Raw genomic sequence first — 25,694 nt, 5'->3', positions numbered from 1 at the left:
GAGTCACTTAATTCATATTTATATTTCCCACAATGTTTTGTATATATATATATATGTACCCCATATGTAGCTTGAATGAAAGAATAACTGATATTGTCTAACTCTTGTTTTCATTGATTTATGCAATTGTAAGGAATTATCAGTAGATGGCAGTAGTTTATTTTCATTTTAATTTTTTGTCCATTTTAGGAAGATTGGAAAAAAATGATTACTTTCTCAATTTTAAGCTAGGTATCCTTTCATGAATAGCTTGTTTAAAGAAATATCACCCAACAGTTCTTCAGTGTATGCTGCTTCAAGAGTAGAGATGGAAAAGTACCAATTACTTTATTTTTACTGTAAAAATCTAATTTTCTAATTTGGGGGGGGTTCTTCATCAGATACTCTGTAGAGAATATGAAAATGAATAAGACACTGTATTTGCCTTCCTGGAGCTTATAGTATAATAAGAAAATACAGTATAAAATATTGCAAATTCAGTAATAGGAATAGAAATAGTAGAGTGGCAGAAATTTGCTAAATACATTCATTATTTCACTTCATCTTCACAGTAATCTAATGAGGCGGCTGCTATTATTGATAAGGAATCTGAGTCTCAGGTTGGAAATAATTTACCTAATAAACTAGCAGTTGCTCAACCTTGGTTCAAGATTAGCCCTATCTTACCCCAAGACCTAGTAGTATCTACCTCATAGGGCTAAATGAGTTAATATTTATAAACTGAATATTTATAGAGTTCCCATATATAGCACAGAATCAGCACTATATAATGTTCATTTTTTTAAAATCTAAAACATTTAGAACAGTGGGACAAAAAACTAAAGCACTATTTAGTTGTTTATAATCAATTGAGAGAACTCACTGAAGGTATAAATGTAGACGGTATGCATTTTCAACATAGGTAACACTAAGAATAATATCTTTAACTATGAAACCCATACAAAAAAGCTAGAGAACTTGGATTCATTGGCATTGATCTGGGGGGCAGAAAAGACAGAGTAATGGCATGAACAGAGTGAATGGACTCAGTATCAGGGAATACTTCCTGGAGGAGGCAGATCAGAAGTGAGTTTGAAGAAAGGAAGTAATGTGAATAAACAGGAAAGAATCATATATTCTCAGAGGTGATTATGACACTGTTGAGTATTTCTCTCAGGATTTCTTTAGCTTGATAAGATATTTCTGGATAGATTTGAGTTTCCTGACTTATGAAGCGATTTAACTTTGTTGTTGTTTTTATCAGATTGCAATCTTTTAAAATTTTGTTTTTTAAAAACACTTGTAACTAGTATACAAGTACTCTGTGTCAATATTTAACCAATCTTTAGGAAAGATATTTAGTGATTTTGCACATTTCCTTGTGGAAGCTTCCTTATATACATGCCTTACTGTTATGATAATATTTTACTTCTTCTGGCTGGCAAAGTTTATCATGATTTTAGTATGATTTGGAAAGATTCACAAGTTCTATAAAAAATCAACTAAGATTTTTTTTAAAAGATTTCATCTAAAAATAAAAATCCGTATGTTCAAATGTTAAGCAGAAACATTACATTCCTTTTATTAATCATGCAGAATTGTGTGATTTCTTCTGTACAGGAATGGACAGGCAAAATCAGATATGCTTTTTCCAAAAACTGGTAATGTCTTTAATTCTGCCGACTCAGCATTCATTCCTTGCATTCATTCACTGGTAGAGGAAAGAACTCTTTCTTTTCATCTTTCAAGACAGAAAAATATCTCATCAGTTTCTCCTAAGCATAGAGGAGGTTGGTGATTTTAAACCTGTGTAAGGCTTACCTTGGCTGGCACTGGACAGGAATGCCATATTCCCTGCATCCTGTACCCATGGCAGAAGTTGCTAATCCATCTTATTACTGTTTTTCACAGATTCTGGTTGTAGTTTTAGAATACACCTCACAATAGTACTGGAGGTACCAGCTACTGATCTATAATAATTATTTACTTAAGATATATGTCAGATACTGTGTGGAGTATGTTACATACATACATTATTGTGTGATCAGTCATGTCCAATTCATTGTGGCCCCATGGACCACAGTAGTCCACCAGGCTCCTCTCACCAGGAAATTTTCCAAACAAGAATACTGGAGTGGGTTGCCAATTACTACTCCAAGGGATCTTCCTGACCCACTTCTGGGAACCCACATTCCCAGGTCTCTGGGAACCTCCGTCTCTTGTGGTTCCTGCATTGGCAGGTGAATTCTTTACCACTAGCACCACCTGGGGAAGCCCACATTCATTATTACACTAGCCCTATGAAGTTTTACAGACGAGGACATTGATGATCAAATGAATTAAGAAACTTCTCAGGGTCGTAATAGCTAAAAAGCAGGACTAGCAAGATCCATAGAGAGTTCTACTTTCTTCCCCAGTCTCTCACTCAATCATTGTATTTTAATTCCTGGAAGTGATGATGAATGCCATTGCCGTCCCCGTGACACATTTGACAGTTAATTTACTTTCAGGATCACTAATACACAACACACAAAAAAGAAAAGTGAAAGATTATCAGCACTGATTATTTTGTATGAGAAAAGGTGAACTGAAAAGGTGGAAAGAGACACAAGAATGTCAGAAAACGAAAGGAAGAGTCAAGGAGTTCCCAAAGAAGGTAATGAAGCACTTTTCATAAATATAGAGCTGAAAGATGAGCAGTAACAGAAAAAGTAGTGTCATAGGAAAATTGGGTTAAAATTAGTAGCAAATTAGAATAGAGGAAAGCTGCCAGGAGGTAGCTTCTAGAGTGTTTAGAAAAGGCATAACAACCTGAAAATGCAGGCCTATAATGAAAATTCATCAACTGTAATTGAGAAATAGTTGTTATGGTAGCACTATAATTATAGTATATGTGCAGATGGTCTGGATACAAAATTTTAGGACAATCAAAATATTTATAATGTTCCATAAAGGAACAGGTGTAGTATTGCAGTAGGTGACTTTGAATTGTCTATTATCATGGCCTTTGATTTTAGATTTGTTTATAGTCAGAAAGGGAAGAATATCAACCCTAAATTTAGTTTATTAATGAGAAAACATCACAATTTTCATGATTTGGGGTGATGAAACATTAGTTTCTTAGAATGTTTGCATTTAGATTTTTATTATGTACTTTACTCTTTTTGTCTAGCTCTGGCTAAACAAGACACATCTTCATTAACTGATGCTGTAGAACAAGTTGCAAAGCAACAACAATCACAAACATCAGAAATAGAAAGAAACAGAAAAATTCTGTTCCATTTGCAGGTAACCTATTTCACAAAGTCTTGTAAATGAGTTTTTATGTTCTTCAAAACTATATTAAATTAGTAAGAAGACTTTATTTTGGGGGGCTCAAAAATCACTGCAGATGGTGACTGCAGCCATGAAATTAAAAGACGCTTACTCCTTGGAAGAAAAGTTATGACCAACCTAGATAGCATGTTGAAAAGCAGAGACATTACTTTGCCAACAAAGGTGTGTCTAGTCAAGGCTATGGTTTTTCCAGTGGTCATATATGGATGTGAGAGTTGGACTGTGAAGAAAGCTGAACACCAAAGAATTGATGCTTTTGAACTGTGGTGTTGGAGAAGACTCTTGAGAGTCCCTTGGCCTGCAAGGAGATCCAACAAGTCCATTCTGAAGGAGATCAGCCTTGGGTGTTCTTTGGAAGGAATGATGCTAAAGCTGAAACCCCAGTACTTTGGCCACCTCATGCGAAGAGTTAACTCATTGGGAAAGACTCTGATGCTGGGAGGGATTGGGGGCAGGAGGAGAAGGGGACAACAGAGGATGAGATGGCTGGATGGCATCACCGACTCGATGGATGTGAGTTTGAGTGAACTCCGGGAGTTGGTGATGGACAGGGAGGCCTGGCGTGATGTGATTCATGGGGTCACAAAGAGTTGGACACGACTGAGTGACTGAACTGAACTGAATAACTTCTGAGGAAGCAATATAACATTTCTAATGTTCATATTTATACCTTCTAAATTATTCTAGTGTCCTTAAGTAAGGGCTTCACTGGTGTCTTAGATGGTAAATAATCCACCTGCAATGCAGGAGGCCTGGGTTCAATCCCTGGGTTGGGAAGATCCCCTGGAGGAGGGCATGGCAACCCATTCCAGTATTCTTCACTGGAGAATTCCCATGGACAGAGGAGCCTGGTGGGCTATATCCATGGGGTCACAAAGAGTTGGACATGACTGAGTGACTAAGCACACGTAACATCCTTAAGTAAAATCTACATGAATATTCCAGTTTTGAGGAACATTTTTGCAGAGATTCAACAATGTCATCATACTACAGATAAGCATATAAAACACAATGGTCACATAGAATTATTTTATTTTTATTTATTTTTTTTTTTTTTACATAGAATTATTTTAAATTTATTTGATAGTTTTTCCTAAAATGCTGAATTGAAGGAAGGTTAAGTTTTTAAGCCAGTATTTTTAAAGATGTGGCTTAGAAATTACTAGTTGCCAGTGAACATTTCAGGTAGATAGGGAACATTTCAGGAAGATAAGGAACATTTCTGTGTTCCTTAAATTTTTCCTGGAGAAGGAAATGGCAGCCCACTTCAGTATTCTTGCCTGGAGAATCCCATGGACAGAGGAGCATGCCAGGCTATAGTCCACGGGGTCACAGAGAGTCGGACACGACTGAGCAACTAACACTTAAATTTCAAAATATGTTCATAATTCCATCACAGGAATCTGAAAACCATACTTGTTTTTGTATTCAGAGTAGACATAATTATTCTGTTAATAAAGCTGAAGAAGGAAAAATGAAAGTGTTTTTACTTTTTAAAGATTTTTAACATTAAATGTATCATTGATATGAAAAGAATATAGTCTAGGTCTGAATTGCCAGGAGATGATTTGCTACTTCTAGCTCGATTTAATCTTTCCATGCTTCTGTTTTCTCATTTGTAAAATGGAAATAATAATAGGACCTATCTGTAAGGTTTTCATGATAATTAAATGAAAGAATACTTGTAAACATTACTTAAGGTATCCTTGCTGGGACCCTGGTGGGCAGTGTAGGACCAGATTTTGAATATGGTTTTAGGCATTAATGCAACAACAGATATGATAATAATTACACTATGTGGTAGTGTAGATTTCTTGTAAATATTTGCATTGCGTGAAATTAAAAGACACTTGCTCCTTGGAAGAAAAGTGATGACCAATCTTGACAGCATATTCAAAAGCAGAGTCATTGCTTTGCTGACAAAGGTCTGTCCAGTCAAGGCTATGGTTTTTCCAGTGGTCATGTATGGATGTGAGAATTGGACTGTGAAGAAAGCTGAGTGCGGAAGAATTGATGCTTTTGAACTGTGGTGTTGGAGGAGACTGTTAAGAGCCTCTTGGACTGCAAGGAAATCCAACCAGTCCATCTTAAAGGAGATCAGTACTGGGTGTTCATTGGAAGGACTGATGTTGAAGCTGAAACTCCAATTTGGCCCCCTGATGCAAAGAACTGACTCATTGGAAAAGACCCTGATGTGGGGAAAGATTGAAGGCAGGAGGAGAAGGGGATGGCAGAGGATGAGATGGTTGGATGGCATCACTGACTCAACGGACATGAGTTTGAGCAAGCTCCAGGAGTTGGTGATGGACAGGGAGGCCTGGTGTGCTGCAGTCCATGGGGTTGCAAAGAGTCAGACATGACTGAGTGACTGAACTGAACTAAGTCACTTTAGGAAAAAATAGATGTTGACAGTAGGATATAATATAAAAATAATAATGTCTTAGATTTCTATAAAGAATCATTTCATAAAACCTGTCAATCTTCAAGGAGTTTTAGAGATGTTATTTCATTTATATTGAGAACCTAATTTCTGTTAAGCGTTTTGCTGAACATTGTCCTCACTCTTAAGCTACTCACCATCTGTTGAAAATGAAAGTGAAAGTGTTAGTCAGTCATATCAGACTCTTTGTGACCCCATGAACTTTAGCCCACCAGGCTCCTCTGTCCGTGGAATTCTCCAGGCAAGAATACTGGAGTCGGTTGCCACTCCCTTCTCCAGGGGATCTCCCTGACCCAGATGGAACCTGGGTCTCCTGCATTGCAAGGGTTTTACCATCTGAGCCACCAAAGAAGTCCTCACCATCTGTTGAAGAGGGAGACAAATAACTAAACAAATAATTACATGCAGGGAATATGTCAACAATAGAGACATAAACACAGATTTAACATTGAAAAAGGAGTGATCAGTTGAGTTTTAAAGAATAGCTGGAGTTCACTAGAATGATTGGGTGTATGGGATTGGTTTGAGGGTTAAAGGGAAATGAGGATGTGATATTCTAGGCAAAAAAAAAAAAAAAAAGAGAAAATTCAGAGGCCTGAAATAGCATTGGTACATTCATAGAGCTATAAGTAGTTTGGTAGTGGAATAACATAGAGTGTATTTTGAGAAGCAATAAGAGATGTATAGCATGAAAAGAAGCTTAAATTTTATTTTAGAGTTGATGAGAGGGTTTTGATAGACTTCAAAAGAGTGAATGATTAAACTTATGTTTTAGAAAGAGAATTCTAGATGCATGAAAGATACTTGTTATAATCCAACATCAATTTAAGATAAAAACTACCAGCAAATTAGGAATAGAAGAAAGTTCTAACCAACTAAAAGCGGCTTCTACATAAATCATACAGGCAACATACGTAATAGTGGAAGACTGAATATTTTTCTCCTAAGATCAGGGATAAGGCAAGCATATGTCTTCTTATCACTTCTGCTCATTCTGTGGTACTGATAATTCAAGCCACTCCTTCACAGAAAAGAAATAAAAGGTATCCTGATTGGAAAGGAGGGAGTAAAAGTTTTTATTCACATACAGCATGATTTTTTTGAGTAAATCCTAAGGAATCTATTATTTTAAAATCTATTAGGACTAATATGAATCCACCTGCAATGTGGGAGACCTGGGTTCAATCCCTGAGTCGGGAAGATTCCCTGGAGAAGGGAAAGGCTACCCACTCCAGTATTCTGGCCTGGAGAATTCCATGGATTGTATAGTCCATGGGGTCACAAAGAGTCGGACATTACTTTCACTTTTTCCGGACTAAGAAGGGAGTTTAGAAAGGTTGCAAGATAAGATTAATTATAAAACCCAGTTGTATTTGTACATTTTAAAAGAAACAATCAGAAATTGAAATTTTAAAAGCATTATTATTTACAGTGGCGTCAAAATTATGAAATGGGGGTAAACTTAACAAAAGTATTATAGACTGAATGTTTGTATCACCCCCCAAATTCATATGCTGAAGCCTTAAAAATCCATGTGGTTGTGGTTGGAGATGAGGTCTTTGTCAGGTAATTAGGCTTAGATAAGGTCATGAGGGTGGGATCCTGGTGGTAGGGTTAGTGCCCTTAGAAGAAAAGATACCAGAGAGCTTGCTCTTTGTTATGTGATGACACAGTGAGAAGTTGGCCCTCTGCAAGCCAGGAAGAGTTCTCACCAGAGCCTGACTATGCTAACACTCTGTCCAGCCTATAGAACTGTGAGAGAGAAATTTGTGTTTTTTTAGCCACTAAGTCTATGATATTTTGTTATGGCTGTGCTATAGCAAACTAAGACAAGATGTAAGACCTGTGTACTAAAAACTGCAACACACTGTTGAGAGAAATTAAAGACCGAAATAGAGAGATATACCATTTTCATGAATCATAAGATTCAGTATTGTTAACATGTCAGGTCTTTCTCATCTATCTATTGTTTAAAAGCAGTTCTACTCAAAATTCCAGCAGGCTTTTTTAGAGAACTTGACAGACTGATTCTAAAAGACCTATGGGAGGGAGAGGAAGAAGCATGAAAACAGGGAGACCAGTTAAGAGCTAGGCCATGCTACAAAGACTGGTCAGAAGTGAGTTGGGATTTTATTTTAGAGGCCCAGGCTTCAAGGTTTGCTGTTAAATAGGTTGTGGGGATAAGATAAAGGGAAGAATCAAGAATGGCTCCTAGGTTTTTTAGTATCCAAGGTGGAAAGTTTATTGAAATCAGAAAGGCTAAAAGGGGAGCATATTGGGCTTGAAAATTGAAAGCTCTTTTCTGAATATGTATATTGAGATGGCTGTTAGATATCCAAATAGAATGTCAGATGGGCATTTTAAATATCAGAACTGGAGATAAAGATTGAAGTTCATCAGCATGTTGTATCTTTCAGTGTACTTCCCTCTCCTGTCTCTGTCAAGAAAAGGATAGGCTGAGTCTGCCTGCTTAGTGAAGTGCTTCCCTCCCATAATTATACATTAATTTAAAGAGGATGACCATACTAGATGGAAGAAAAAGAATAAAAGCCTATAGTAATACTGGTGGAAAAATCTACAGAATTTGATGAATAGTTAAATATAAAGAGGGCTTCCGTGATGGCTTAGACAGTGAAGAATCTGCCTGCAATGCAGAAGACTCAGGTTTGATGCCTGGGTCAGGAAGATCCCCTGGAGAAGGGAACAGCTACCCACTCCAGTATTCTGGCCTGGAGAATTCCATGGACAGAGGAGCCTAGTGGGCTACAGTTCACAGAGTCACAAAGAGTTGAATACGATTGAGCAACTAACACTAAATATAAACAGAGGTGAGAAATTAAATATGGCTCCCAAAGGAGCCATAACTAAGTTTGGGAATATAGAGATGTGGTAATTTGCATTTTTTGTCCCAAATATTCATCCTTGTGTATATTTTACCCTTTACCATTTATCATTATAATCACCTCCCATAGTGGGTGGACATACTTTCTACCCCTCCACTGAGAAGTTTGATCATGTGACCAGATGGTATGTTAGCAGATGTTATTCTAACAGAAGTTTAAAAAAGTTTTTACATAATTGGGCTTCCATTCTTTGCATCTACTGTAATCATGAGACGGACATGCCTGACCTGGCCCACTGGAGGATAAGGTACACGTGAAGCAAAGCCAAGACACCCAGGTCAGCCCAGTTGAAGCCAACCTAAACCATTTTACAGACCGCCAGTCTCCAGACATTTGAACAAATCCACCTGAAGTTAACAGAACCACCTAGTGGGTAGCAATACACACTAGTGTGTTACAGAGTTTTTGTGGTTCTGACAATTGGCAACTGATACAAGGGAGAATAGGATGGGCCACAGGAGGGGAGGTGTTGTCTGATTTTTGGACAATGAATTTGAGATCCCCCGTGGTAGCTGGGCATAGGACTTAATAGCCACTTACATTCTGTGAATCATCAGTATATATGTATCTCAAGATCTAAGTATGTGTAAGATTATCCAAGGAGTATAGATAGAATGAGAGAAGAAAATTATGATGACTGCCCCCTGAGGAAAACCTATATTTGAAGGAACCAATGAGACGGAGAAGGAATGCTCAGAGGTATCTGAGAAGCAGAGACGAGTGTTGGGTAGGTTTAAAAAGCAGATGCTGGTTAGAAATGCCAAATGTCCCAGAGAGGTAAGAGTTATGTGTTCTCTGTCATGTCTGACTCTTTGCAACCCTGTGGACTGTAGCCCACCAGGCTCCTCTGTCCATGGGATTGTCCAGACAAGATCGTGGAAATGGATTGCCATTTCCCTCTCCAGGAGATCTTCCTGACCCAGGAATCAAACCCACGTTTCCTGAACCTCCTACATTGGCATGCAGATTCTTTACCACTGCACCACATGGGAGGCAAAGATAAATATACCTTCATACTTATCTTACAAGTGAAGAAAGTGAGGCTTGAATAGGATGATTAAGTTTGCTATTTGATCATGGGCTTCCCTGGTGGCTCAGACAGTAAAGAACCTGCCTGAAATGCAGGAGATCTGGGTTTGATCCCTGGGTTGGGAAGATCCCGGGAAGGAGGGCATAGCAACGCACTCCAGTATTCTTGCCTGGAGAATCTCCATGGACAGAGGAGCCTAGTGGGCTACAGTCCATGGGGTCACAAAGAGTCTGACATGACTGAGCAACTCAGCAAAGCACGTATAATCACCCCAGTAAACAGCAGTTAAGGGCACTAGAACTTAGATCTTTTGTTCTTTTAACTCAGAGTTTTATCATTTTTATCATAAATTTTTCTTTAATTTGTACTTCTGATGCCCATAAATATATTGTTAAAATTATTGTAAAGTACTTTTTATATATATAATGTCAAGACAAATGATAAAATTTTAATACTGAGAATTAGATGAACATTAAAAAATAAGAAATATGTAACCCTGGGCTCCCTCTGATTATAAGATAATCTCATTACTTTATTACATGTCTCCTTCTATTATGCATCAATTTTTCTATATTTGATAAAAATATTTTTTATGTTAAGTGATTTTTCTACACACACTGTGGATCAAAACAATGGCTTTTCTTTCATGTTGAATATCATGAATTAATAACAATAATGTTGAAATATCTTACAGAATGAACTTCATGAGCTTGAAACACAAATAGCATCTGTCTCTGCAGAAACTAAAGAAACAGAAAGGCAAATTTATCAGCAAGATGGTGCCATACAGAATACCAGACTTCAGTGTGGAGACCTGGAAAATCAAATCAAATCCTTACACGCAGAAAATGTGAAGCTTAAATCTGACATAGAAACAGCCCAAGAAAATTTTGAGGAACAAATGATGAAATATAATGAATACTATGCCAAGATAAAAGCACATAAAGATAGTTTGAGAGAGGTAGAGAACAAATGGTCATTTATGACTGAACTCAATGAGAAACGAGACCTTGTAAAAAAACTAAAGACAATGAAAGAGGAACTTAAGCTGGATCTCCAGAATCCAGAAGGAAACCTGATGAGACAAGCACAGGTTTGAAATAATCACTTATTAAAACATTTTCTAGTATTCCTTTTTTTGTGAGTACACTTACTCAGCGATAAATTATCATTAACTTGGTAGAATACCCATGAGTGCTCTAACTGGATTCACAGCTTTTAAAAACCTGTATAAGTGCATGAGTTATGTAACAACTATGTCAAAAGTACAAATGCGTAAAGGAAACATCCCCAAATCCCTTGTGGATTAATAAAAATATATGGTCCAACAAAATCAGATGAACAATTAATCCATTTGTTACAGAAAGTATGACTCACAAAAATGTTAACTAGCTTCCAGTCTAATGGATCCCGACCAATTAAAATCTATTTAGTATGCTTAATGCTGTTACACAAACAATGTGAATTAATAATTGCACCCTAAGCATCTTTCTCTTAATATTCTTTGAAGACTTTGGGAGATAAAAAATATCTATTATTTCTCCCCAAGAATTAAAAAAATATCCTGTACACCATTGCCAAACAGTTGCTGCTATGACTTCCGCTTTCCTTTGTGTCTTATTTTCATTTGGTTTTTATTTCTGTATCTTCAAATCTAAGGTTTGCTTGTTTGAATAATGCTTTCTCGTTCCTTATACCTATAGAAGTAACATTCTAATCGTATTAATCAAAATTAAATGTGATGGTTAATCTTCTTAAATTATAGAAACACTGAAATCTTGGATTTATATTGGCAATTCATTGTTTGACATGTATATTTTAAATTTTATAAACATACAGGAAGATATTACAAAACTGAAGGATGAAATTACAACTGTAGAAGAATCCATCAGTGAACAAACTTGTTTTCTTCAGGAAGAAATAAAGACACATGAAAAATTAAGAAAAGAAATAGAGGTAAGTCTTAAATATCTGCATTTCAATGTTTTATGGGATCATTTTTTAAACTTTTATTAATACTGTAGTCATAATTTGTGTAGTTTACTAGCTAGAAAACCAAAAATAACTACGAAAAACAGTTGATACATCCAAACTATTAATAGATAAGTATAGATAACTCCCAAAATATTCAGATAATTGAATGTATTCAAGAAAAGCAAGTACTCAGTCTTATTTCAGTCTGACTTAGAGTTCTTCCCTGGTGGCCCAGAGGTTAAAGCCTTTGCCTGCAAGCCGGGAGACCTGGGTTCAATCCCTGGGTCAGGAAGATCCCTTGGAGAAGGAAATGGCAACCCACTCCAGTATTCTTGCCTGGAGAATCCCATGGACGGGGAAGCCTGGTAGGTTACAGTCCACGGGGTCACAAAGAGTCGGACACAACTGAGTGACTTCACTTTCACTTTTCACTTTCACTTTCACTTTAGAGTTTTTCCAGGTCTCATTCCATCAGGTGGTGGTGGTGGTTTAGTCGCTAAGTCACGTTCAACTCTTGCAACCCCATGGACTGTAGCCCACCAGGCTCCTCTGTCCATTGAATTCCCCAGGCAAGAATACTGGAGTGGGTTGCCACTTCCTTCTCCACATTCCATCAGCTTTGTAACCAATTAATATGGATAGACAGCAGAGGCTATCCAGTCAAAAAGGACCACTCATAGACAGAAATTAAAGACTCTTCAAAGTAAAGACAATGGAAGTGTTGGCATTTTAAACCTCTGACTTCCTATCTGTAATTTTGAATAGTCCAATTAGAAAACAAACTGAATGATAAATTAAAAGTGAGACTAAATTTGAGATGCCACTGGTAGACCTTATAGTCATTGTTTAGATGAGTGGAGAACAAAAAGGGAAAAGTGTATGTTGTTAAGGACAAATAATTTTCACCCTTTAAAATTACTTTGGAAAATAAAAAGATGCATATTTTCAACTTGCTTGTAACTAATTTGACACAATGAAAAAGCAACAGGAATTTGAAGACAAAAGCCCTCACCTTTACAAAACATTCTCTTTAAGAAACACCATGATTTTATCTTCTATTTTACTAGCAATGTAAATAAATGGGTATTTTTACCCTTCTAAATATCAAGATTTATTATAAACCTATATATGTGGCATAGAAATAGAAAAAATGATTAATGAAGCATAAAAAAGGAATCCAGAAATAATCCATCATAAATGGAACAAACTAAATGTTAGTCATGTGAAAAAATTACAATAATTTTGCAGTAAAATTAGATTCCTACCTCTGAACACATACATACATAGACTTCCACAAGGATTAAAGATAATGTAAGGGACAAAATTACTTTGCATTTGCATTACAGAAGTATTTATTTTAAAAGACACAAACATATATCCAAACTGCATGATTAAATACTACTTTTGGCTATATCATAAATTTCTAGATTATTGAGATGCAGCATAACAATAAAGAAGACTAGACTCGTTTTGAGAGGGTATATTTGTAACATACATAAGTGACTAAGTGATAAGAAAATTTCAAACAAGCCATAGAACCTTGGGAATATGGTTAGAAAAGTCTTACCTTTTAAAACATAAATATATATAAAAAAAGATAAAACCCAATGGAAATGATGACCAACCTCATTAACAGTAAGGGATTGATAAATCAGACCCCAAAATAAGGCCTCAAATTTGGCCTGTCAATTATCCATATTAAAATTTGTAAGATGTGGGCCACCTGAATTCTAAAATACTATTGGTATGAGAATAAACTGGTAAAAGCATTTTGGAAAGAAAATTGAGATTCTTAATAATTTTTATTAAAGTAGAGCTGTCATAAGAGTAGGTACATTATTTGTAAGGCTTTAGTTTGTTTCGGAGAAGGCACTGGCGACCGATTCTAGTACTCTTGCCTGAAAACTCCCATGGACGGAAGAGCCTGGTAGGCTGCAGTCCATGGGGTCGCTAAGAGTCCGACACGACTGAGCGACTTCACTGACTTCACTTTCACTTTTCGCTTTAATGCCTTGGAGAAGGAAATGGCAACCCACTCCAGTGTTCTTGCCTGGAGAATCCCAGGGACGGGGGAGCCTGGTGGGCTGCTGTCTGTGGGGTCGCAGAGTTGGACATGACTGACATGACTTAGCAGCAGCAGCAGCTTGTTTAATTTTGACAATTTATATATATACCAAGGAAATGGCACCCCACTCCAGTATTCTTGCCTGGAGAATCCCAGGGACAAGGAAGCCTGGTGGGCTGCCGTCTATGGGGTCGCACAGAGTCGGACACGACTGAAGCGACTTAGCAGCAGCAGCAGCAGTGTTACAATGACTGAACAAGATATAAAACTTCTGCATCATGCCTAGAAAGATCTCTTGTCCCTTTTTCTCAGGCTACCACGATTCTGATTTTTTTAAACAGCCTTATTGAGATATAAATCACATAGCATATAATTCACTCATTTAAAATGCATAATTAAATGGTTTTAATATGAATACAGGTATTGAGCCCACGTCCCATGCGTCTCCTACACTGCAGGCGGACTCTTTACTACTGAGCCAGCAAGGAAGCCCTTGTAACTGTTACCATAGTCAATTTTAAAATTTTCATCACCTCCAAAGAAACCTGGTACCCTTTAGCTATGCCCTTTTCACCTGTCTATTGTATTTATCTGTATTTTTGCTCCACCATATTCTTTCTTCCTCCCTGACATTCTAAGATTTATCCTTTATTGTTTTATTTCTCTTTCAAGCTTCTAAATTCATTCTTTTAGGAGAGGTCAGCTGGTGGCAGTCTTGGGATTTTTTTTTTTTTCTTTTTCATCTGAAAATGTCTTCGTTCCCCTTTCATCTCTGAAAGATGTTTTTGCTGGATATAGATTTCTGGGTTAACTGTTCTTTTCAGTTGAAAAATGCTGTGCCACTTCTTTCTGGTCTCTGTAATTTCTAATGGGAAATTCACTGTCATTTGAATTGAATTGTTTTCCTCTCAGACATTTGTTTCTTGCCGCTTTCAAGCTTTGCTGTCTTTGAGTGAAGTCGCTCAGTCGGTGTCTGACTCTCCGTGACCCCATGGACTGTAGCCTACCAGGCTTCTCCGTCCGTGGGATTTTCCAGGCAGGAGTACTGGAGTGGGTTTTTTCTGGAATTAATTTCTTTGGATTTATCTGATTTTGAAAATTCTTAACGTCTCGGTTCTGTAGGCTTATGTCTTTTGCTAAATTTTGGAAATTTTCAGCTCTAATTTATTTAAAACTTTTGCAGGTCTGCCTTCTTTCTCCTGTTCTTCCAGAACTCTCATGGTAGAAATTATGGGTCGTTTTTTGATAGAGTCCCAGGGGTCCCTGAGGCTCTCTTCATTTCTTTTTTTCAGTCTTTTGTCTCTCTGTTGGTCATATTGCATACTCCTTAGTGTTCTATCTTACATTCACTGATTCTGCCCTTTATCCCCTCCATTCTGCTATTGAACCACCCCACTAAGTTTTTTATTTCAGTTATTGTGTCTTTTCCATTTGGTTTTTTGTATCTTTTACTCCTTTTCTGAGACTTTTAATATTTTTATTTGTTTCAGGCACATTCCTTAATTACTCATCGAAACATTTTTATGATGATGGCTTGACAATGCCCGCCAGATAATTCTAACCTCTGCATTTTCTTGGTGTTGGCACATGTTGATTGTTATTTCTTATTTAGTTTGAGAGCTTCCTGGTTCTTGCTTTGGTGAGTGATTTTCTGTTGAAATCTGGACATGTTGGGTATTATGTTGTAAGGCTCTGTATCATTGTTACTTCCACATAGTAGTGGAAGTTCAGAGACTCCATGGGCACTCGTGGAGGGAATAATGACTTCCTGTTACTGCTGGTCAGAAGTGGGAGTCCTGGCTGCCCACTCGGCTTCTACTGATAAGCCCCTGGCTGGGTGGGGCAGGAGCACCTCATTACTGCTCCCACATAGATGCGACCTTGCTACTACTGAATGATGGTAAAAAAACCTCGACTCTCCTCTAGGCCTCCTCTGACACTCTCCTAGTGGGAAGGGGGAGAGTGCCTTGTTAGCCACTAGATGGAGCAGAAGTCTAGCCTCCCCAGAGGGGCTCCCCTCACACCAGGGAATGTGGTTGTTACTTTCCAGAGAGAGTGAAGAGTCCTGTCTCCCCACTCAGCCTTCTCTGACACCAGCCCAGCAGCAGGACTGGGGCCCTGTTATAGCCCAGCAATGGTGAAAGTTTAGGCTTTCCACTCATTGTTTGCTGGTGTGGGTGGTGGTGGAGCCATTGTTTTTTCCATGGTGTTTGACTTCAGTAGAGTAGCTACTACCTCAAATTTTCAGTCTTAGGCTGCCCTGTTCCTGGTCCTTTGATTAGAGAGCAGGCTTTTCCTGGATTTTGTTTTGTTTTGTTTTGTTGTTGTCTGCATCTGTTGGCATTTCAAGCTTTCTTTCTTGCTTCCTCTTATCTGTGATATATGAGGCCAAATGAAAACCCAAGGAGCTATTACCAAGTCGTTCCTTGAATTCTAAGGACTCTAGTCAGTTTGCCTTCTTCTCTCCACCTTTCAGAACTTCTTATGTTAATATTATATCCAGTGTTCAGGGCTTTTAGTTGTACTTGGCATGAGGAGTAGTTATATGAAATACTTATACTTTATTTTGAAAGAAGCAGAAGTGTACATGGGTATATTTAGTGGTAAAGGGTGATGTAAGTGACTACTAATGTTAGATTTAGATGGAATGTCACTGAGCTCGATATTCAGTTTTTAATGTTTTCATCATTATACTTATTATGGTGAAATTCAATAAACTCTTTAAGCTTTCATAATAGAGTTACTAAAGATTCTTTTATACTTTTTTTTTAATTTTTATTTTTACTTTATTTTACTTTACAGTACTGTATTGGTTTTGCCATACATTGACATGAATCGGCCACGGGTGTACATGAGTTCCCAATCCTGAACTCCCCTCCCACCTCCCACCCCATATCATCTCTCTGGATCATCCCCATGCACCAGCCCTAAGCATCCTGTATCCTGTATCGAACCTAGACTGGCGATTCGTTTCTTACATGATAGTATACATGTTTCGATGCCATTCTCCCAAATCATCCCACCCTCTCCTTCTCCCTCAGAGTCCAAACTTTTTAATCTTAGTTTTATTAACTCTAATGTATTAAAAATAGTCCTCAATTCTATTACTATATTATGGTTGAAAAATGAAATGAAAAAATGAAAATCTAAAAAATTAGAGATTATCTATAATAAACTATAACATTGAAGGACAAATGCCACAGCACTGCCTTGAGAACACTGCATTTTTTTTCCCCAGCAATTTCTCTCATTGCTTGATGAGAATTTATCATTGATACATCGATACATTGATATCATTCTCAAAACAACCAGTTTTTTGAGAGGATAAATTTAAACAGATTTTTATTACTTATTTCTGTTTTGAGTCTTTTTTTTTCCTTCCCCTTCTGGATGTATTCAGCTGTGGCCTTGGTGCAGTTCTTGGTCATCTTTTACCTAGGTTATAGCATTCTTTCATTCTCATGTTTAACTCTTTCAAACATTTTGTGCTTTGCATGTTTAATCTTCATATTAATGCTACTGTTCACATTTTTGATTAAGAAAAAATGAGAATGGTTTTTGGGTTTTACATTTTTTTTAGTAAATATGTTTGGTTGTTTTAGGCCATGTCTGAGTGAAAGAAGTATTTCAAATACTTACCCCCAAATGCCTTTTTTCCCCTGTCTACTGTCAGTCTTTAAATACATTGTCGAAGAAAGGAACTAAAGATAAGAGAGAGGAAAAAGTTATAAGTCACTGATGAAAAAATTGGGAAGCAAAATACAAAGCATACAAACTCAAAGCTTCAAATACAAAGCATTAGGCAATGATCAGTAATTTTTAGTTCAAGGTTTAAAAACATGTTATTTGCCAAATCTAAGCATTTTCAGGAAGGAGAAACTAGAACATTTAAGAAGTTTTTAGCAAATGATGAGTGCTGCAAGTAACATTTTGTAATAATAGGTATTATGTAAAGCACCTTAAGATTCATTGCTAGTTACTCTTGCCTAAATTTTGTTCAATTTGAGCTCCAAATTTAAAGTACAGGAAAAATTTAAGAGTGCTTTCGGAGCTACTAGGAAGCAGGAACAAAACACATTTAACTTGTTACAGTATAGCATACAACTTACACAGCTAAATAATCCATTCACTTATTGAGGTCAGCCACAGAAATGACTACCCAACTAGAAAGCCTGTCCTAGGTGAAAAACCCAAAGAAACAAAGGTAGAAAGGTAAACTAAAGGCAAGGTAAGAATGATTCAGACAGCTAGATAACATGGTAACAAAAATACAGGGAGAAATATTCAGTATTATTAAATCTGTTGTTGTTTATTGATTGCCTGGTATTTTTCAAGCACTTTTTAAAAGCTATCCCATTTAAATTCTCATAGTAACATATTTTATAGAATTTCAGAAAATTTAAATAACTTGTGTAATTTTATATAGCTAGTGATAAGAGACAGAATAGAATATGAGTCTATGTCTTTTGGACTCTACTCCCAATCTTTTTTATCTTCTGAGCAACCAGGGAAGCCCTGAAAGTCTCTCAGTTATGTCCAACTCTTTGTGACCCCATGGACTGTAGCCCGCCAGGCTTCTCTGTACATAGGATTTCCCAGGCAAGAATACTGGAGTGGGCTGCCAGTCCCTTCTCCAGGGAATCTTCCCAACCCAGGGACTGAACCCGGGTCTCCTGCATTGCAGGCAGATTCTTTACATCTGAGCCACCAGGAAAGCCCAGTCTTTTCTAAAAATGGTTCTACTGTCTCCATGGTTTTACCTTTTCCAGACTGTCATATAGTTAGAATCATATACTTTGTGGCCTTTTCAGATTGGCTTCTTTCACTTAGTAATTGCATTTAAGGTTCCTTGTGTCATTTCATGGCTTGATAGCTCATTTTTTCTTTTATTTATTTATCTTTTTATTGCTAAATGCCTGGCATTTCTCATGATGTACTCTGCATATAAGTTAAATAAGCAGGGTAACAATATACAACCTTGACATACTCCTTTCCCAATTTGGAACCAGCCTGTCTGGGTATACAACAGTTTATCTTTCACCTACTGAAGGGCATCTTGGTTGCTTCCAAGTTTGAGAAATTATGAATAAAGCTGCTATAAGCATCTGTTTTTGAGTAAACATCAGTTTTCAACTTGCTTGAATTGAATTGGTTTAGTCGATCAGTCGTATCTGGCTCTTTGTGACCCTATGGACTATACTGCTAGGCCCATCTGTCCATGGGATTTTCCAGGCAAGAATACTGGAGTGGGTTGCCATTTCCTTCTCCAGAGGAACTTCCTGACCCAGGGATTAAACTGGTCTCCTGTATTGCAGGCAGTCTCCTACATTGCAGGCAGATTCTTTACCACCGAGCCACCAGGGAGGCACTTTGGGTAAATGCCAAAGATTATGATTGCTGGATCATGTGGTAGAATATGGTTAGTTTTGTAAGAAATTGCCAAATTGTCTCCCAAAGTGGCTGGACCATTTTGCATTCCCACTAGCAATGAAGGAGAGAGTTCCCATTGCTCCACATCCTCACCAGCATTTGGTGTTGTCAGTGTTCCAGATTTTGGCCTTTCTAATAGATGTGTAGTGACATCTTGTTGTTTTGATTTTCATTTCTCTGATGACATTTCATGTTGGGCATATTTTCATATACTTATTTACCATTTGTTTGTCTTCTTTGATATGGCGTTTGTTCAGGTTTCTGGCCTATTTTTTAATCTGGTTATTTTTTCTCATTGTTGTGTTTTAAGAATTTGTTGTGTATTTTGAATAGCAGTTATCAGATGTGTCTTTTGGAAATATTTTCTCCCAGTCTGTGTCTTGTTTTATTCTCTTGACAGTATCTTTTATAGAGCAGAAGGCTTAATGAGGTCCAGCTTATCAATTATTTCTTTAATGAATTGTGCCTTCAGTGTTGTATGTATGTATGACATCACCAAACCCAAAGTCATCTAGATTTCTCCTGTGTTATCTCCTAGGAGTTCTATGGTTTTGCATTCTATATTTAAGCCTGTGATCCACTCTGAAGACAGAAAATAAGTAAGAAATAAAAAAGGCAAAAGAGACTAATAGAACACAGATTTTGAAATGGTAGGCTTAAATCCATGCATACCATTAGTTACATCAAATGTAAATGGACTAAACAATCCAATTAAAAGGGAAAGTTTATCAGATTGGATTGAAAAAACAGTTTGGTAACATAACTTTTTCACAAGAGATACAGTTTGAATATAAACACATGATTTGAAAGATGGAAAAAGATAAACTATGAAGACATCAATCTTAAGAAAGCCAGTCATGACTATATTAGTATCAAGTAGATTCTAAGATATGGACTACCCCCAAAGTTGAAGGGAGCCAGTCAATTTGTCAGAAATGAATAATAATAATGAATGTAAATTTACCTAATCACAATGCTTCAAAATACAGAAGTAGAAATGGACAAAATTAAAAGAAAAAGACACAAATCTACAGTCATACTAGAGAGCTTAACCTTTTTGAGTAATTGATAGAACAATATAGAAAATCAATAAGCAAGCATATAGAAAATTTGAACAACTAATCTACCAACTAAACTTAATTACCACTTATAAAATACTCTACCTAGCAACTGTTGATTATACTTTGTTTTCAAATGTACATGAAACTTTCACCAAGATAGACAGTATACTGGATGATAAATTTCAAAGAATTTTATATTCTTTAATCACAGCAGAATTCAGTTAGAAGTCAGTAACAGTAGCAAAACTAGAAAGTTCGTTAACATTTTGAAATTAAGCATCACAATTATAAATAATCCGTGAGTCAAAGAAGAAATCACAAGAATTATTAGAAAATATTTGAAATTGAATGATAATGAAAACAGCATATAAATATTGTGAGGTACAATTAAAGCAGTATTTAGAGAAAAACTTACAGCTTTAAATGTGTATATTAGAAAGGAAAAAGGTTTAGAAACAATTATCTAAGCTTCTATCATAGGGGACTAGAAAAATAAGCCAATAGCAAATAAGGAGAAATGACATAATAAATAGTAGAAATGAAAGAAATAGAAAATAGAAAAACAGAAAAACTGACAAAGCCAAAAGTTGAAAAGACTGATAAAATTGATAAACTGTAACAATACTGATCAGAAAAAGGAGGATAGTGGGGATACTACTTTAGGTCCTATAGACTTAAAAGGGTGATAAAAGCCTCTTTTAAACAACTTCATGTCAATAAATTTGACAACTTAGATGAGATGGGCAAATTCCTTGAAAAATACACATATCATCATCAACACAGGAAGAAGTTACTTTTATGTTTAGCTCTATGATCCATTTCAAATTAGGCTATATAAATGGTATTAATTAGAAATCAATGAAATTGAGCTCATAATTAAAACCCTTCCCATAAGGAAAGCTTCAGATTGACATAACCTCACTGGTAAATTCTATCACATATTGAAGGAAGAAATAGTATCTAGATTATGCAAATTCATTCAGAAAATTGAGGCAGGAACTCTTCCAAGCTTATTTTGGGAGGCCAGCCTAACTCTGACACACAAAATGAACAGGAACATTATCAGAAAAGTAATTACAGACCAGTGTTCCTCATGAACATAGATGCAGAATATTTTCACATTGACTATAGCTGGTATATATAAAAATGTTAATACCTCATGACCAGGCAAAGTTTATCTCAGGAATCAGAGTACGTTCAACTTTCAAAACACAATGTAAAGAAGTGATGGAGCTAGTCATGAAAGTCTGAGGAACAGTTTTTCAGGCAAAGGAAAAAACAGGTGCCGAGGTCTTAAGATGAGAGCATACCTCGACTCAGATTCTAGAAGTGAAGTATGTCTAGAGCGAAGGGGATGAAGAGGCAGTTCTTGTTACCTCTATATTCTGTGGGCACCACCCCTGCTTCATTATTATTCTCATTTCTGCCGCAAGGGTAACAAGAAGTAAATAAGAATAGTAATGTATCCATTTCCTAGAGGCAAAAAAAGCTATATTTTCTACAGAACCACTACATCCTTAGGTGTATAATGCTATTCAAGTTTAAGTATTGACACTTACCAAAGTCAAAATTGCACCAATAGAGGCTGAACAATTGGCTGGCCTCCAAGAAGGCTCCCAAATGTGACCTTCACCTTTACGAAGTCACTTCTTGGCCAAAACTGCCTTTTAGCCTTATGAGATTAGAAACTTGACTTTGTAAGTATCCCAGGATTGGGGAGATATGAAGAAGTGTTACTAGAGTTCACAAACAGCAACTATATAAAACTCAAATGCCAGTTTATTAATTTACAAGAATGCACAAAACTCTCAAGAAAATTAGAAAACTTGTATCAGTCATTAGTGTTTCTTCTCCTTGTAAGGAAACAACACTGGAAGCTAGCAGTAAAGAATCCACCTGCCAATGCAGGAGACCTAAGGGATGCGGGTTTGATCCCTGGGTCAAGCCCAACTTGATATATATACCTTTGAATATATTTGATATATTAAAATCTTCTTTTGACTATAGTTTCATTACCTAATATGATAATGTTTCTGTTTACAAATTTATTTATAATTCTTTTAAAGTCAGTTTCTGTTTTGCCAACATATCAGGAAGCCTAGTTCACCAGTTTGAATGAACTATCTGAATTTCCAGAATTAAAAAAACTGAAAATTTAAAAAGATATATAAAGCTTTTAGTTATTTATGTGAAGTCTTAGTTGATGAGTTTTTATGTCAGTATTTTGGAATACCTAGAGTGTCTCTGTCCTAGTTCCCCTGATGCTCTGCAGAACTGTGTTTCCATATAATTTATTTCTTTTGTAATCCCATGTATTGTATTTTATACATTTAAAAACATTCTAAGAAGGAGTCCATGGTCCTTGCTATACTATCAAAATGAGCCATGGCATGATAAAAGTAAAGAAGCTCTGAGCTCAGTAAGGGAGGAACTCTGAGAGAGAGGGGTGCTCCCCTGAGGGTCCCAGGAAGAGGGCCCCCAGTAGAAAGGAAAGCTGAGTTACAGAGGGAAGGGGAGAGAGCTTGGGGAAGAGTCTTAAGGCCCCAGAAACCCAGAGTCTTGTCTCCCTACAGCCATCTTAAGCTATAAGCTTTTTTGGCAAATTGGTTACTTTGATAAATGTAGCCTGGTGTTTTGACAAACTGATTCTTTTTTGTATTGACCTAGAATCACCTTCCTGATTGACTAGAGCTCTCTCTTAAACAGATATGAGAATGAAGGGGTAACTTTCACAGTCCCATTATTCTATTAATATTATTCTATCAGTTCATTTAAAAAGGACATTTTACCACAACACCAGTGTCACACTCAAAGGAAGTACCACGTCATACCCACTAAGATGGCTTTGATTATGACCAGAAAGGCAGATAATATAAAGTACTTTCAGTATGTGCTCAGAATTGGAACCCTCCTCCATGCTGTTGAGAACGTAAACTTGTACAACCAGAGTAGAAAACAGCATGGCAATTCCTCAAAACAGAATTATTAAATGATCCAACAGTTCTACTTCAGGGTATATGCCCCCCAAAATTGAAAACAGTCTCTCAAAGGAATATTCATACACCCACACTCATCGCAGCATTAGTCACAATAGCCAGAAATAGGAACAACCCAAATGTCCTTAGATGGGTGAACGGATGAACAAAATGTGGCATATGTACTGTGTCACACATAAATACTGACCTACTGGCAGGAAAATGGCCTACAGTATTTCCCAGATCGCTTAGATCAGTGGGCTCTATGTTTCAGTGAACCACTTGATGCAGGAAAAAAACCGTTTCTCTTAACTGAAAACTACTTTGATAAGTAGAAGGCCCTTCATCACAAATGCTTGCCTTGGGTTCAAACCCCAAACACCATCATTTACCAGCTGTGAAACCTTGAGTGTGTGACTTAAACTCTTTGATCTTCAGTTTATACAAAAACGAGAATAATAATCTTTATATCACAAGGAGTTATGAGGATTTAATCATATGTAAAAAGCTCTCATCACGGTATCTAACATGCAGTAAGCATTGAATAAATAGTTATAGTTACTGTTTATTTTTTATTATCATTATTATTTATTAAGTAATTTTTAATTGAGTGCTTTCCTATTTAGAGTAGTCAAAACATCCTTTATGGCTGTTTACTATTTTTCTTTCTCAAACCCTGTTGATATGTGCTCTTCTCTTAATAGGTACAACATAAAAGATACGGTGCAATTCTCAAGCGTTTGCACTGTCAGGTAAATAAGCTTCACTCAAATAGAAGACAGTGGCAATGGAACATCCAACAGCTGGAGAAAACCGCTGCTGAACTGAGAAAGCGTATTGGAATGAAAGATTAGCATGTTTGCAGATTTTTGGATCGCAGACATTCTGGCTGGTGTGAAGTGGTACCTCATTGTGGTTTTGATTTGCATTTCTCTAATAATGAGTGATGTTGAGCATCTTTTCATGTGTTTGTTAGCCATCCGTATGTCTTCTTTGGAGAAATGTCTATTTAGTTCTTTGGCCCATTTTTTTATTGGGTCATTTATTTTTCTGGAATTGAGCTGCAGGTTCATGTTTGGGAACGCATGTACACCTGTGGTGGATTCATGTCAATCTATGCCAAAACCAATACAGAATTGTAAAGTAAAAATTAAAAATAAATAAATAAATTAAAAAAAAAAAAAAAGAAAGATTAGCATGGCTGTAGGGTGTTGTAGAGCCTGGACTATGCCACAAAAACTATGGGATAGAAAGGTGAGACAATCCTTTGGCTCTTAACAACAGCATCCACTATCAAGGGGTTGTCTTAAGGACAGATACATTTTCTCCTTTTTTGAACCAGTCATCTGTTTGTTAAAGTTCCTTCCGACACTATAACTGATAGCAATAGAGAGATAGTAGGAAGGCTCACAGAATAGTGAAAGACTCTGTATGAATATTTTGAGTGTATAAGATGTCCTGAACTCATCAATGCCTATTTATTTTTATTTTTTTTCTTTTTTTTCTTTTGTCTTTTTTTTTAAATTTTTTATTTTATTTTATTTTATTTTATTTTAAATTTATTTATTTATTTTTAATTTTTACTTTACAATTCTGTATTGGTTTTGGCATAGATTGACATGAATCCACCACAGGTGTACATGCGTTCCCAAATCAATGCCTATTTATAAACATGTTGCCTTCACTATTATATGAAGCAAACATTTAGAAGAAAAGAAGCACTTGAATTTTCAATGATTTGAATTTTTAAGGTATTTTAAATGGTTGTCTATTTCAGACAAACTGCTTTTTTACCTTGGCTTCAAAGAAGCCCATAAATATTGACATTTATTATAATGTTGTTATGTATTCAAGGCTTTCGATATTTACTTAGTTTTCTCTTTTATCCAGAAGGTAACAATCATTTTTTCTTTGCTGTTAGATAAATGTATTTTAGAGCTTTGCAGTGTATACAATCTTTTGTTCACTTTTCTGTCTATACATTCTTACTATTTTATAGCTAAATGCAAGTTATAGCATCACGTAAGACAAACATACCAGCTCTTGAAAAATGAATGTTAGCAAATGTAGACTAGCATGTATTTTTTCTCATGTATGTCCACAGCAACAAATCAATACTTAATTTGTTGCTTCTAGAGTAAAAGCGTTCCTTCTTGTGGCTCCACTGAGTCAAATTTTTAGAAGCAGAAATAAATTATTAATTATTTAAGATACGATTTTAAAATATTCACTTTTAGGATTTAATGAGTTCAAAGCAATAACATTAAAAAAGTATCTCAGGTCCATTTTGTCCTCACCTATCTATGTGCAAAGACTCAGTTAGATTATAGCTGATTTAAAACCTGATAATAATCTTATTATGGCTAATAATTGTAGTCCTATTAGGAATTTGCATGGCTAATCACGGCTAACACTTCAAGTGGCTTATGCTGTAACACAGTCAGCTTTGGTCCATGACTCAGAACTAGGTTTTGTTTGTTCTTTTTTCTTGCTACTTTTTT

General features: G+C 36.4%; 1 protein-coding gene across 1 annotated transcript; it reads left to right on the top strand.

The window, feature by feature from the left end:
• Positions 1-2,547: 2,547 nt before the first annotated feature.
• Positions 2,548-24,047, top strand: CCDC122 (coiled-coil domain containing 122). Its single transcript, XM_040267200.1, has 5 exons — positions 2,548-2,635; positions 3,152-3,267; positions 10,383-10,781; positions 11,528-11,644; positions 23,898-24,047. The coding sequence occupies exons 1-5, from the start codon at positions 2,593-2,595 to the stop codon at positions 24,045-24,047; spliced, it is 825 nt and encodes a 274-aa protein (XP_040123134.1). The 5' UTR covers positions 2,548-2,592.
• The last annotated feature ends 1,647 nt before the right edge of the window (positions 24,048-25,694 follow it).

This window comes from Oryx dammah, unplaced genomic scaffold (assembly GCF_014754425.2).
Source record: "Oryx dammah isolate SB20612 unplaced genomic scaffold, SCBI_Odam_1.1 HiC_scaffold_24, whole genome shotgun sequence".
Lineage (NCBI taxonomy): Eukaryota > Metazoa > Chordata > Mammalia > Artiodactyla > Bovidae > Oryx > Oryx dammah.
This window is presented reverse-complemented; position numbering and strand designations above follow the sequence as displayed.